Source organism: Hemiscyllium ocellatum, chromosome 18 (genome assembly GCF_020745735.1).
Source record: "Hemiscyllium ocellatum isolate sHemOce1 chromosome 18, sHemOce1.pat.X.cur, whole genome shotgun sequence".
NCBI lineage: Eukaryota > Metazoa > Chordata > Chondrichthyes > Orectolobiformes > Hemiscylliidae > Hemiscyllium > Hemiscyllium ocellatum.
This window is the reverse complement of record NC_083418.1, coordinates 24761810-24776693: the sequence shown is the minus strand read 5'-3', so window position 1 is coordinate 24776693 and position 14884 is coordinate 24761810. Positions and strand designations below refer to the sequence as shown.

The following is a 14884-nucleotide window of genomic DNA, read 5'->3' as shown; positions in this document are numbered from 1 at the left end:
ACTCAGATGCTGGAAATCTGAAATCAAATTGGAAAGTGCTGGACATTGTCAGCAAGTGGAGGCCTGGAAGAGGTGAAGACTCATCATGTGTTTTTCCACTCAAGGCGGTACCATTTTTATCTGCTTTTCACCAGTGTTTCCTGTTACCCTTTACCTTCCCTTTTGTTCACCACCTCACTCATCCCCTTCTGTTCTGCACTTGCTTAAAGTTTGTGATTTCAAATAAACCTGTGCGGACTATAACCTGTTCTGGTGTGACTTCTGACCTTGTTTAAAATCTGTCAAACCTCGAACTTTTCCCAGTTCTGATGCAAATACTGTTGACCTGAAACATTAACTCTTGTCTCTTTCTCAGCAGGACATTCCAACATTCCCTGTTTTGATTGGACATTTGAGCAGTACTGTTCCTTGAAGTCATCCTAGCAAGGATTGTCGTAATCTGAGGAAGGGGCTACACCCCCCACCCCTCCCCCTCCCCACATACTCTCTGTGAAGACAGCTTTATCGTGTTACCCGCACCCTGGGGACAAATCTTTCCAAACGTGACATTCTCCACCGTTCCTGAAGAGGTTCTCCACCTGTAACAGTCACTGTTTATGCCCGCTCTGGCCCAGTTGGCAGTTGTGGCCTTTGAGTCAGACTTGTGTGCATTCCATTCTGCAAAGGTGGAACACAACTTCCGTGCAGTCCTGACAAAGCACCGCATTGACTCTCAGATAAGACATTAAATGAATGCCCCTAACTGGTCTCTCAGGTAACAGATTTAAATGAACTATTTTTGAAAATGACAGTGCGGCCACCCCATGCCATTTTCCATCTTTGAACCAGCAATGAAAACCTGGTCATTAGCAGGTTTGCTGTCTACTCCGTCGTACCTGTATAACAAGAGTAATTACATTTCAACACTAAATGATTACCTGTAAAGCGCTTCCGGATAGCCTTATGAAAAGCGCTCTTTAAATTATTTTCGTGTCAATGAAGGTAAGATCCCCCACAATGAATGAGAGATCAGCGAGTGAGCCATCCTGCCCGCTAACACTTGATGTGGACCCAGACAGCAATCTTGAAGTCCTCAACACTCTGAATGCCTCACTGAAGTTACAAAGGGTTTAGTCTAAAAAGACAAGTGCAATCGGAATTAGGTTAAAATTGTGCGCTTTAAATGAAATCCGGTTAAAATGGGAGCTACAGTCTGATCCCAATCCATAGGGAGCTGCAGTCATTCCTATGTGGAGATGAGGCTGGCTGGTACTTGGCTGAAATTCCGCTTTTAAGGTAAAAGGAGACGAGGGGAGCGGCGATTCAGCTGAACTCCTCCTGTTCTGTGTAATAAATGAGCCTCCGAGGAAACGGGATTTTCCGCAACTGGACTTTTTCAGGGACACGAATCCCACTGTTAATGACAGGGAAAACGCAAACAATCCCATTGAGAGAAGGAAGTGGTGTCACACTAATTTCAGGACCGAGAGGGAGAGTGGAGAGGGGAGGGATAGCTGGAGTGAAGATACCGGGGAGCCTGTGTAGGCTGATGGGTGGGTGGGTGTTGGACCTGGCAAACGCATTCTGAACGTTATCTATCACCAGAGACACCACAACAAAGCTCCGTCTGTCGAGGAGCTGTCATTTGCATATCTCTGCTTCAAGATGGACCTTTTGTCACAATGTTTTGAATTCCTCCTGCTTACGATGCTCCGATAACACCGGCAAGAATTTTCCAAGTCGCCTCCCTTTTGGTTTTTGTTTCAGGTGAACGAGAAAGGGGGCAAGGCACACTCGGAGCGTAAAGTGTTAGCGAGCACGCCCTCCGAGACTCTTGACAGGTCTCTTTTTAAAGAGACAGTGGTTTCCTGGCTCTGGTTCGCGCTAGGGATTTTACTGCGGAACCTCCGGGCTACCTGGCCGGGCTCCGGTTCCCTTCTAGTGTGTCTGTCCTTCCCCTCTCCCCACACCCCCTCCCCCCTTCCTTTTGACGGCTGTCTCTAGTTTCTCAAGCCTTCCCCCGGGTACCATTATAATCGGAGACATGAAGCAAAGCCACGAGGTTCCGCCGGGTTCGTGTTGCTTTGAGACAGAGTAGAGGGCTTGTTATTTTTGTTTTGGAGGGGAGGTGAAGGTTGAGGAGGAGGTGACTACTGGGGGTGTTGGTGAGGGGAATTGATCCGGCCCCCATCGCCAGCACCCAGTCAGGCTGCGGTTGCTTTGGTAAGTGTTCACTTGTGGTTTGAAAATTCTTGACGTTCTCTCTCTGTCTGGGTTCCTCAACCTTAGGGAGGTGTGACAGCGAGGACTGTGTGTGTGAGTGAGAGAGAGAGAGAGAGGAAATGGGAGCTGAAACTTTCACACGCGCGGAGAGGAGGGTTTAGGGAAAGGGCCAGAGGATTCTCTCGACCCATCCTGACCACTTCCACCCTCCCAGTCCCAGGCTGACGAGGAGACTGTCCACGGTTTTCACTCCTGTCACCGTCAGTCTGAGACAGCGACAGCAGCTCCTCTCCCAGCCATTCAGGTGGCAGGAACGACACTCCCGTGTGCATCGAAGTTACTTAATTCACCATCATTCAAAATGTTCCCTCCTCCCTAGCCCCCCGAACCCCAAAAAAGCCCAAATATCTAAATGGCCCTCCCTATCCATTGCAGGGTACCAGAAATCGTACACAATGTGAGATTTAAGTTTCGTTTTGCTAATAATTTGCTGCTTCCCGAGAGGTGTGAGATTCAGATCTGAAAAGTGCACACCTCCGATCAAATCCCATTGTCTGCGTGTGTGTTTGGTAGCGTGTGTGCATGTGTGTGTGTCTGTTTCTACGTCTGTTTCTCTGTGTGCGTCTGTGTTCCCTTCTGTGTATGTAGCTGTACATTTCTCGCCGTGTGGGTCTCTCTGTGTGTGAGACGGTGTTTATCTCCCTGTGTGTACATCTCTGTGTCTGTGACTGCATGCGTTTCTCTCCACGTGTGTGTTTGAGTTATGTGTGTCTGTGTTGCACTTGATCTGAAATCTCTTCCTTGGCCACAGTCTACGAGTGCTCTCCCAGGGCTGACTCCACCTTATTCCCAGCAGCAGTACTAACCCACAACATCGCTGAGAAACACCTGTGCCTGTGCTGTCGCTTCAGAAGCTCCTTCCTGCCCTGCTCGCTCGATCTGCAGTTTCTCAAAATTGCCTTAATTCTTTTTAATCACGTCCACGTCTTAATTCTTCCCGATCATTGCCTTCTCGGTGTTATTAGCCTCCAGGCTCCGTACAGGATCAGAGATCTCAGAGCTGATGCCTTTCCGTCTCCGCGGTCATTTTGGTCTCTCTCTATCCCTGATGTGAGCCTTCAGAGGTCCTGACTGTTCACTTGTCGGTAACCGTGAAACTGCCTGGACCCATGTCCCCCCTCTCCTCATTGTCCCTCTCCCTTTCTCTCTCCCTCTCTCAGTTGTGCTCGGTCTGAACACCAGAAGCCCCAACGCTGCCTGCTTGCGTTTCCCTCCGCACACCCATGTCCTCGGAAGTCAAGTCGCGATGGAGTGGCTCTGGTTCCCTGAAGAGCAGTTCGGCCCGCATATCGACCATGCTGGAGATGTCTGAGAACGCGGCCAGCGCGCAGTATGAGCCGGTCCCGCTGCCCTTGCAGAGAAGCAACAGTCCCGAGGGGGCTACCCACAATAACCCGCCGATCCAAGCCGCCGACAGCCAGCCGGAGGTGATCATTAACCCTGACATTCCCCCGAAAGCTGTGTCCTTGCCTGCCCACATGTCCTCTTACAGCGGCCGCAAGCCCCTCTTTTCCAAAGTCAACATTCAGGGGAGAACTTACAACTTCTTAGAACGTCCAACCGGCTGGAAATGTTTTATCTACCACTTCACAGTGTAAGTACAGTTTCCCATTGTCTTTCAGAAATGCCATATAATGTTTCTCTGCTCTGCTTTTAAGACCCCTCTGCTGTAAAATATCGGTATGGGACTCTCCCAGCATTCGATTTGGACCCGGTCTATGTTTAGAGCGGCGAGTTTTTATTTGGCTTTGTTGTGACATCTGTTTTGGAGTTGTGGGTGGTAGAAAGGAGGATTGTTTAAATCTTGTTTGCGCTCGAACACTTTCTGAAGCAAAACAACACAACAAGCGGTCGGTCTGTTTTCTGGGCCGTGTTGAGGTAGCACTGTTTGAAATTGGCTCTCTCAGAAATTTCCGAACATGATTTGAGGTTAAAGCCGGGAGAGGTTGAGAAATTGAACCATGATTTATTGGCAGACTCAAGTGAACCTTTAAATAGCGAGAGGCGCGTATCCCAGAATTGGTTTGGGATGGGGTCAGGAGTCGATGTGTTGTCCTGGGAATGGTGGTGCCAGGAGCAAACCGTTTATGAACTGGCTTGAATCGGCTCAGCTTTACAGAATAAGCAGAATTCGTTAGTTTTATTTTGTGTTCTGAAATATATGCTAAGATATGTTCAATGGTACAGAGCACCTTAGAAACACGGGCTGTACTTTCATGATGATTTTAGCGGGGAATCCGTTTATTAAATTGAAATCCACTCCAATAAGTTTACAGACGTGACGGTGTCCGCTTCCAGAAAACGGCTCGTTTCAGATTCCTGCTGAACTGCTTCCCCCTAAACAGAACCATCCAATTGTTTTCAGTCCAATATCAATCACCCCCCTTTCTGAAAATCCATAATGGATCTGCTCTCTCGGATCATTTCAATTCGTAGCGAGGTTGTTATGGACAGAATTCTTTTTCTGTTTCCCATAGTTTTAATCTGGGTGATTTTATTATTTTTCTAGGTGATTTCATCTTGATGGGCAGAGTCGAAAGGGACACGGGGAGGAGTGGAGGGGCGGGTGGTTATGTGGCAAATTGAAAATGTTGAGCAGAAGTTTGCTCAAATTGCCTAAGTATAGCCGGCGATTGACAGAAATAACGGTGCACCTGTCTGTGCGAGTTAATGTGGTTTCAAGTTGACCACTCATGTTGTAGGGAGCGTACTTTGTTCAGGGTCACTCCACATCTCATCAATTCCGGAGCATCGGTTCTGGTACTGAGAAAAGCGACACCCTTTGTCGGAAAGATATTGTCAAAGCAGACTCAATACTGAGACATGGACTATATGTTTGAAGTTTCATTTCTTGCGTTGCATGTTAAGATGTATATAGCACCGTTTTTTTTGTGTTAGAAAGGTAATATCAAGAAAGGATTACCATCCGGGAGGTCTGTAAGGGTCTGTCGCATTCTGAGTCGGCGTGGGAGAACTTTCTTTTCCCCAATTCATGGAGAATGCAAAATTAGGCGGCACATATACAAGACAGTCACCAGCTCATCCAGGGAACAGTTCAAGCAAAACTTTCTGAAAATATGCTTTATTCATAACATTTGTGAAGGTACATTTCGGGTCAAGCGTATAAGGAGTCAGCAATTTAGTTAATTTATCGTTCCTGACATCTATAATTACATGGTTATTTGGACATATTCTGAGAGATACGCAGCTTAAGGGTCTTGCATTGATTCCAGCTCCTGTGCGCTCCTGGGCAGGATCCAGAACCCTGCCTTACAGAGATTCTGGAGATGAAACTTGACAAAAAGACGGAATCCGAGAGGGGCCTGAATGATGTGGGCTGTGGTGAGAAATCTGAGAGAATACGCGTGAGACATCGGGCCATGTCCGTACTGTCTCAATGGGCCATGTCAGTACTGTCTCAATGCCGGAATTTCCATGCATGGAGATGAGGTTCTCACTGGTAGGCGGCGAGTTGTCTACGAAGGCGCTTTATTGCTCGGCTTCATGAGCTGCAAATCTCCCCTTATGAATGTGCAACTCCGTGGAAATGGCATGTGGACAATTACTGACATGAAAGTCGGATGTGCTTGTTCCTCCAGGACCTCCTCCTGGACTCTTGGCAACAGCTTTTCCAGGCTCTCTCCATGCCCATCAGCCACACACACCCCTCATCTATGGACACTGGCATCTGATCTGTGCCTGCCACCCCACATTATCATGGTACATTACAGATGCATTTACAGTGCTGCACCTCACCATGGCCTGGCACCTCTCATTAAAATATTGCAGGAAGGACATTTTATGTAGAGACAGGTACCCAGCCCATAGACTGGCATCTCAGGGCTGCTCACTTGCTCTGTCAGTGCCCACTCACTATGAGCCTTATCTGGATGTCCACAGCATCCCTGACTTGCCTCACTGTGCCCCTTTGCGCTTCATGCCCCCAGCCAGCATGACAGGATTTCTATATTTCCTTGTTCTTTAGTTCTGACACAAGCCAGAAAGCTGTCAATGGTCCTCAGTCAAATCATGGAGGCAGCCTTCAGCTATCGGCAAAGATAGCCGACAATATCCGAACTTCCCTCCTGTGCAGGATTCCATCCAACAGGTCCCTGCCCTCACAATGGGCACCACTTCCCCCTTCTCTTCATGCCTGAAATAAATGCCAAGAACCGTTCACAGTTCCAGACTGGCAGTGCTTGTCTGGGTGCACAATGGCTTTTTAAAGAAGGCACCAGCATCATGGAGCCCAGGATATCCCTGGATATCTAGGCTCTCCTAAGATAACAATAGTGATGGAGTCAGGTTGGTATCAAATGAAAATTAGCACCAAAGGGGCATGGTAGATGGATAATGAGGCAAGTTTACTAAAATGGCACGATAAAACATGTCAAGTGTAATGGAGAGAGAAAGCATCCACGAAAACTTGACGAAACTTGACACTTTGCCAAAATATGACAAGATCCAGCCTTGCAATTCTTTCCAGATCTGGTTTGCAAAGACACTCCAAGAGGTGGTTGGTGGCAGTTTATCACCTTTCCCCCCACCCCCACCCCATCACAGCCACCATGAGACCAATGTGAAGAGATTCTGATTGTGGAGTGTGGATCTGCCCTTTAAACCAACAATCAAACTACGCTTTGATACCTATTCAAAGTATTAGTGATGCTACAGTCTGCAAAATGATTTTGACAGCTTGTTCAAGGAACCAGGACCTCTGTGTTACCCAGAATAGTATGCACCTTTCTAGACATAGAGATGCTTGCTTGGATAATGTGTAAGGGGAAGTTAGAGTTGGTTATGAGGGGAAAAGGAGTGTGATTTCTTCCTAATTTAATTGAATTAATTAGTTTGACTGGAGCTCTTATGGAACATAAATGCCAGTATATACCTGTTAGACTGAATGTGCTCAATCTGTGCTGTAAATCTATTCAATATTGTGCACTCAGTCTGATCCATTAGTGCCATTCCAATCTGCCCATTAACTCTTTAACAACTCTGCATTATAAAAGCCTTGACTTTGAAAACTTCAAAGCAATTGTGTTTTATATGTGTGTATGCATACCATGCCCACAAACTCAGAAATATGATTCAGTCTCCATTACTCCTCATATCATGCAATAAACTGAAATCCAGTATTAGTGTGATATTGTGCTACAATTCCATCTTCAATTTAAATTATTGGAGACAGCTCAGTCTTTCTCATTACTTGTCACTGCCCAGGGTAACACCTGCCAACAACACAAATGCCTCTGATGCATGTGTACCTGTTATGTAAGAGACCCCCCATACCAGCAGAAAGTTGCGAAGAAAGCGAGAGCTAAGCTATATTCTCTATGCCATCCTTCAAACAGTAACATCTCACTTTATCTGTTGGCATCACACCTTTGATAGTTAAAAACAAATTTATTGTCTCAAAGTGTACAAAGGAAATCTTTCCCCTTTCAGGTTCCAGTACTATCACAAACAGGGTGCATTGTGTGGTGCTATTTTTAAAAACAAAACCTATTTCAAAGAAACCCACGACAGACAGCCTTTATGAATATGACAATGTGCCAATCAGTACTTTCAATATATCATTATGCCTTTGATTAGAAATATATATTTGAGCAATTGGCTGGGATTAAGTATTTTGATCAAGGTCAAACCTGGAATATGCTGGCAAACACAGAATTTCTTTGTCACTGATGGTAGTGATTCCAGATTCTTGAATAAACCTCCAAATTCTATGTCCATCAGCCAAAGCATTGTGAGACTTTATAAAGTCATAGAATCATACAGTACAGAAGAGGCCCTGCAGCCCATCAAGTTTGCAGCACAAAAAGTACACTGCTAGCTACATTCGTCCCATTTTCCCACACTCGGCTCAGAATCTTGAATGTTATGACACTTCAAGTCCTTTTTAAAGGTTGTGATAGGGTTAGGTTTCCAACTCAACTACCATTCCAGGCAGCGCGTTCTGGATACCCACCATCATTTGGTTGCAAAACAATTTTCTCAACTCTCCTCAAAACCTCCTGACTTTCACTTTAGAAACGTAATCCCTATCTTCTTGACCATTCAACTAAGGGGAATAGCTGTTTCCTATCATAAACATATACACCTGTATCAGGACCCCCCTCAACTTTCTCTGCTCTGAGCATATTCAGCCTCTCTTCATAGCTGAAATGCTTCACCCAGGCAACATCCTGGTAAATCTCTTCACTAGTGCAGATAAAACCTTCCTATCGTGTGGAAATCAGAACTGCACTGCTATTGCCAATCAAAGTTCTGTATAGTTCCACCTAATCCCCCGGCTTTTATCATCTGCAGATTATATCTGCCATAAATGCTGATGGTGTGAATCTTATCAGGTCAAATGAATTGGTTGGAGAGACAGATAGAGGTGACGAGGAATTTGCAACAACAACAGTATGTGATGGATGGCAGTTATAGGAAGGGGGGAAGTCTCAGATACAGCCACATGGATGGGTTAACTCCAGGAAAGGAGGAGAGGTAGGCAGTTAGTGCAGGAGTCTTTTGTGGATATACCCATTTCAAACAGGTATGCTGTTTTGGAAAATGTAGGGGGTGATGGATTCTCAGGGGAACGTAGCACCAACAGCCAAGTTTTTGCTACAGATTCTGGCTCTAATGCAACGAGGAGGACGTCGGCTTCCAAGAGATCAATTGTGTTAGGGGATTCTGTAGTCAGAGGTACAGACAGACGTTTCTGTGGCCAGCAGAGAAAAAGCAGAATGGTGTGTTGTTTCCCTGGTGCCAGGATCAAGGATGTCTCAGAGAGGGTGCAGAATGTTCTCACGGGGGAGAGGGGCCAACAAGAGGTCATTGTCCACATTGGAACCAACGACACTGGAAGGGAAAAAGTTGAGATTCTGAAGGGAGATTACAGAGAGTTAGGCAGAAATTTAAAAAGGAGGTCCTCCAGTAATATCTGGATTACTCCCAGTGCTACGAGCTAGTGAGGGCAGGAATAGGAGGATAGAGCAGATGAGTGCATGGCTGAGGAGCTGGTGTATGGGAGAAGGATTCACATTTTTGGATCATTGGAATCTCCTTTGGGGTAGAAGTGACCTGTACAAGAAGGACAGATTGCACCTAAATTGGAAGGGGACTAATATACTGGCAGGGAAATTTGCTAGAGCTGCTTAGGAGGATTTAAATTAGTAAGGTGGTGATGGTGGGGGAGTGGGGGTGGGACCCTGGGAAATAGTGAGGAAAGAGATCAATCTGAGACTGGTACAGTTGAGAATAGAAGCGAGTCAAACAGTCAGGGCAGGCAGGGACAAGGTAGGACTAATAAATTAAACTGCTTTATTTCAATGCAAGGGGCCAAACAGTGAAGGCAGATGAACTCAGGGCATGGTTAGAAACACGGGACTGGGATATTATAGCAATTACAGAAACATGGCTCAGGGATGAGCAGGACAGACAGCTTAATGTTCCAGGATACAAATGCTACAGGAAGGATAGAAAGGGAGGCAAGAGAGGAGGGGGAGCAGCATTTTTGATAAGGGATAGCATTACAGCTGTGCTGAGGGAGGATATTTCCAGAAATACATTCAGGGAAGTTATTTGGATGGAACTGAGGAATAAGAAAGGGATGACCACTTTATTAGGATTGTATTATAGACCCCCTAATAGTCAGAGGGAAATTGAGAAACAAAAATGTAAGGAGATCTCAGCTATCTGTAAGAAAAATAGAGTGGTCATGGTAGGGGATTTTAATTTTCCAGACATAGACTAGGACTGCCATAGTGTTAAAGGTTTAGATGGAGAGGAATTTGTTAAGTGTGTACAAGACAATTTTCTGATGCAATATGCGAATGTACCTACTAGAGAAGGTGCAAAACCTGACTTACTCTTGGGAAATAAGGCAGGGCAGGTGAGGTGTCAGTGGGGGAGCACTTTGGGGCCAGCGACCATAATCCTATTAGATTTAAAATAATGTGGAAAAGGATAGACCAGATCTAAAAGTTGAAGTTCTAAATTGGAGAAAGGCCAATTTTGACGGTATTAGGCAAGAACTTTCAAAAGCTGATTGAGGGCAGATATTTGCAGGTAAAGGGATGGCTAGAAAATGGGAAGCCTTCAGAAATGAGATAACGAGAATCCAGAGAAAGTATATTCCTGTTAGGGTGAAAGGAAAGGCCGGTAGGTATAGGAAATGCTGGGTAACTAAAAAAATTGAGGGTTTGGTTCAGAAAAAGAAGGAAGCATTTGTCAGATATAGACAGGATAGATCGAGTGAATCCTAAGAAAAGTATAAAGGAAGTAGGAGTATATTTAAGAGGGAAATCAGGAGGGCAAAAAGGGGACATGAGGTAGCTTTGGCAAATAGAATTAAGGAGAATCCAAAGAGTTTTTACAAATACATTCAGGACAAAGGGTCTGTTTCCATGCTGTACATCCCTATGACTCTATCACTCTATAACAAAAGGGTAACTAGGGAGAGAATAGGGCCCCTCAAAGATCAGCAAGGCAGCCTTTATGTGGGGCTTCAGAAAATAGGGGAGATACTAAATGAGCATTTTGCATCAGTATTTACTGTGGAAAAGGATTTGGAAGATACAAACTATAGGAAAATAGATGGTGACATCTTGCAAAATGTCCATATTACAGAGGAGGAAGTGCTGGATGTCTTGAAATGGGTAAAGGTAGATAAATCCCCAGGACCTGATCAGGTGTACCCTAGAAATCTGTGGGAAGCTAGAGAAGTGATTGCTGGGCCTCTTGCTGAGATATTTGTATCATCAATAGTCACAGGTGAGGTGCCAGAAGACTGGAGGTTGGCTAACATGGTGCCACTGTTTAAGAAGGGCGGTAAGGACAAGCCTGGGAATTATAGACCAGCAAGCCTGACGTCGGTCGTGGGCAAGTTGTTGGAGGGAATCCTGAGGGACAGGATGTATATGTATTTGGAAAGGCAAGGACTAATTAGGGATAGTCAACATGGCTTTGTACATGGGAAATCATGTCTCACAAACTTGATTGAGTTTTTTGAGTAAGTAACAAAGAGGATTGATGAGGGCAGAGCAGTAGATGTGATCTATATGGACTTCAGTAAGGCGTTCGACAAGTTTCCCCATGGGAGACTGATTAGCAAGGTTAGATCTCACGGAATACAGGGAGAACTAGCCATTTGGATACAGTACTGGCTCAAAGGTAGAAGACAGAGGGTGATGGTGGAGGGTTGTTTTTCAGACTGGAGCCTTGCGACCAGTGGAGTGCCACAAGGATCGATGCTGGGTCCTCTACTTTTTGTCATTTACATAAATGATTTAGATGTGAGCATAAGAGGTACAGTTAGTAAGTTTGCAGATGACACCAAAATTGGAGGTGTAGTGGTCAGTGAAGAGGGTTACCTCAGACTACAATAGGATCTTGACCAGATGGGCCAATGGGCTGAGAAGTGGCAGATGGAGTTTAATTCAGATAAATGCGATGTGCTGCATTTTGGGAAAGCAAATCATAGCAGGACTTATACACTTAAAGGTAAGGTCTTTGGGAGTATTGCTGAACAAAGAGACCTTGGAGTGCAGATTCATAGCTCCTTGACAGTGGAGTCGCAGATAGATAGGATAGTGAAGAAGGCGTTTGGTATGCTTTCCTTTATTGGTCAGAGTATTGAGTACAGGAGTTGGGAGGTCATGTTGTGGCTGTACAGGACATTGGTTAGGCCACTGTTGGAATATGCATGCAATTCTGGTGTTCTTCCTATCGGAAAGTTGTTGTGAAACTTGAAAGGGTTCAAAAAAAATTTATAAATATGTTGTCAGGGTTGGGGGATTTGAGCTATGGGGAGAGGTTTAACAGGCTGAGGCTGTTTGCCCTGGAGTATTGGAGGCTGAAGGGTGACCTTATAGAGGTTTACAAAATAATGAGGGGCATGGAGAGGGTAAATAGGCAAAGCCTTTCCCTGGGGTCGGGGAGTCCAGAACTAGAGGGAATAGGTTTAGGGTGAGAGGGGAAAGATATAAAAGAGACCTACGTGGCAACTTTTTCACACAGAGTGTGGTATGTGTATGGAATGAGCTACCAGAGGAAGTGGTGGAGGCTGGTACAATGCCAACATTCAAGAGGCATTTGATGGGTATATGAATAGGAAGGGTTTGGAGGGGTATGGGCCGGGTGCTGGCAGGTGGGACTAGATTGGGTTGGGATATCTGGTTGGCATGGATGGGTTGGACCGAAGGGCCTGTTTCCATGCTGCACATCTCTATGACTTTATCTATGTCTCAACTGATAAAGCCATAGTATGGAGGTGCTGGTGTTGGACTGGTGCAGACAAAGTCAGAAGTCACGTGACACCAGGTGATAGTCCAACAGGTTTGTTCGAAATCATAAGCTTTCAGGGCCCTGTGCCTTCATCAGGTGAAGTCACTGGTGTTGTGTGACTTCTGACTTCAACTGTTAAGAGTAAGCATCCTACATACCTTCTTGACCTGTCCTATCACTTTCAGGGATCTGTGGACAGGCACCCCAAGATCCCTCCGTTCCTCTGAGCTTCCTCATGTCCTGTCATTCATTGAGTACTTCTTTGTCTTTCTGGTGCATTTTGACTTGGTGTTTGGCTGTAAGAGCTGTCACACTCAACGCAATCCAATTGTCACCAACACAGATTGCTTTCAGTTGGCTCAGTCTATAACACTGAGCCTGACAGCTGAGCATTTAACTCTCTCTCTTTAACTTCTGGAGCACAATAATCTTGTCTGACACTCCAGCACAGTACTGAGTTGGGTGATGCCATGGGGATGTGAAACCTGTTCCGTTTGCTCTCTCAGATGAACCTGAAAGCTCCCAAGACACTGACTGGAAGAGGAACAGGGGAATAAACCAGGTGTCACAACCAATCCAGCATCATGAAAAATATTATCCAATGATTAGCACATCACTGCTGGTGGGAGCTTGCTGTGCTGTTTTTCATACAATACAGCAGGAGCACTCAATCACTCCAAAAAAGGAAGATATGAAATACATTGGATATCAAATGTTAATGTTGATTCTCCCTCCACAGATCTGGCCAGACCTGCTAAGTTTCCCAGCACTTTCTGTTTTTATTGCAAGTCTTTTTACATCGTCAGCAACATCTCTCTGCCCACTCAAAGGATACCGGAGATTAGAATCATACAGAAGTACAACATGGAAACACACCCTTTGTTCCAACTCGTCCATGCCGACCAGATATCCTAATCCAATCTTGTCCCATTTGCCAGCATTTGGTCCATATCCCTCTCAACCCTTCCTATTCATGTTCCCATCCAGATGCCTTTTAAATGTTGTAATTGTACCAGCCTCCACCACTTTCTCTGAGGAGTATACCTTGCTAATGTGTCCTAACTAGAAGCCAAGAGGCAGTTAAATCATCCCTGTAAAGTTTGATTTGTGTCTTTAATCTGCTGTTAGTGGCTGTGTGTAATCCCAGGTATGCCAGGTGCTGACTTTGTAGTTTTGCTGGGGCGGGGGTAAGGGAGCACGGGGGTGGGGTTGGGTGGTGAGGGTTACTGTGTCAGGTCAAGGTGGTGAGCTCTGCCTCAAGGGGGAACAAAACAAAAGAGTTGACCAATCTCATTGATTGACTCGAATGGGCTTCACCAGTTCAATGTTGAAGAGCAGCCGTTGGGGAATGGCAGCCCTCGTACCCAGAGCATGCGATCTGCTAAATAAGAGAAATGACTGCAAGCTGGAGCAACTGGAACGCGAAACAACAGAAAACAAGGAAATGTGTCTCTCAGCCTCTGACAGAACTGATCAGGTACCTTGTCGTGTGTCCATCCCAGGTTCGATTCCAAGTCGATTGATCGAGAAACACTCTGGGAGTGGACTGCGGCTGGTGTGCGTGCGGCATGGGGAAGATGGAGGGAAAACGAGAGTAGAGCTGGCTTCTTTTTTTGGTGGAGTTTGTGCTTTATAGCAACATTGTTTTGGCTGCTGATAGGTAAAAGGCTGACAGAGTATAGAGCAGACGCATCCAAATGCCAAAATAAAGCAAACAAAAATGCAAGGTAAAAGGAGTTAATAAAGAGCCAAGTGTAGAAACAAAGGATAGAGCCAGAGGCAGTGTGATCAGTACTCCTCCATGTTGTACACTACTTGGAAGGAACAATGAAGGTAGAAAGGGCATATAATGTACTCTGGGTGGAGAACATCAGTGCCCCTATTGCCAGACTCAGTGAATGTCACTACCAGCTTTGTGCTAAAGGGCATATCTGCCAGACTGGTAAGGGATGAGACAACCAACATGAGGGACAAATCCACTTGCTCCCAGTAAGCTCCACATCACAGATGTATCAGGCCATGAGAACATTGGATAGCAGTAACCACCTGCACAGGCCTTGTGGAGGCAAAGTCACATCTTCACAATGAAGAAATGTCCATCGTGATGTGTTGCGCTACTAGCGAGGCACTAGCGAGAGCTTGCACTCCAGAAATAGCTGCACTCCCAGTGAAACTGTTCCTGTGCAGCTGCAATGCATGGTTTTTGCTCAACCATGTGAAAAGTTGCCCGTCTAACCATGTCTGATCCCCAAAATAAGGAAAATCCAATCTGGATAATTACTGCTGTCAGTTGACTTGTTATCACCAGCAATGTGATGGTACGAGTCAATGGCAGTGCAGTGAT

The 14884-nt window shown here is 45.6% G+C and overlaps 1 protein-coding gene across 2 annotated transcripts in view; it reads left to right on the top strand.

The window, feature by feature from the left end:
* Nucleotides 1-1866: 1866 nt before the first annotated feature.
* LOC132824369 (potassium voltage-gated channel subfamily KQT member 1) overlaps nt 1867-14884 on the top strand; it is a 707684-nt gene continuing 694666 nt past the window's right edge. Inside the window, exons 1-2 of one of the 2 annotated variants that reach the window (XM_060838761.1) lie at nt 1867-2202; nt 3423-3856. In XM_060838761.1, coding sequence (XP_060694744.1) covers nt 3486-3856 — 371 coding nt within the window. In that variant the 5' untranslated portion in view covers nt 1867-2202; nt 3423-3485. Of the gene's footprint in view, nt 2203-2606; nt 2660-3422; nt 3857-14884 lie in introns of those variants that run through there. The other variant, XM_060838762.1, reaches the window with a different exon arrangement.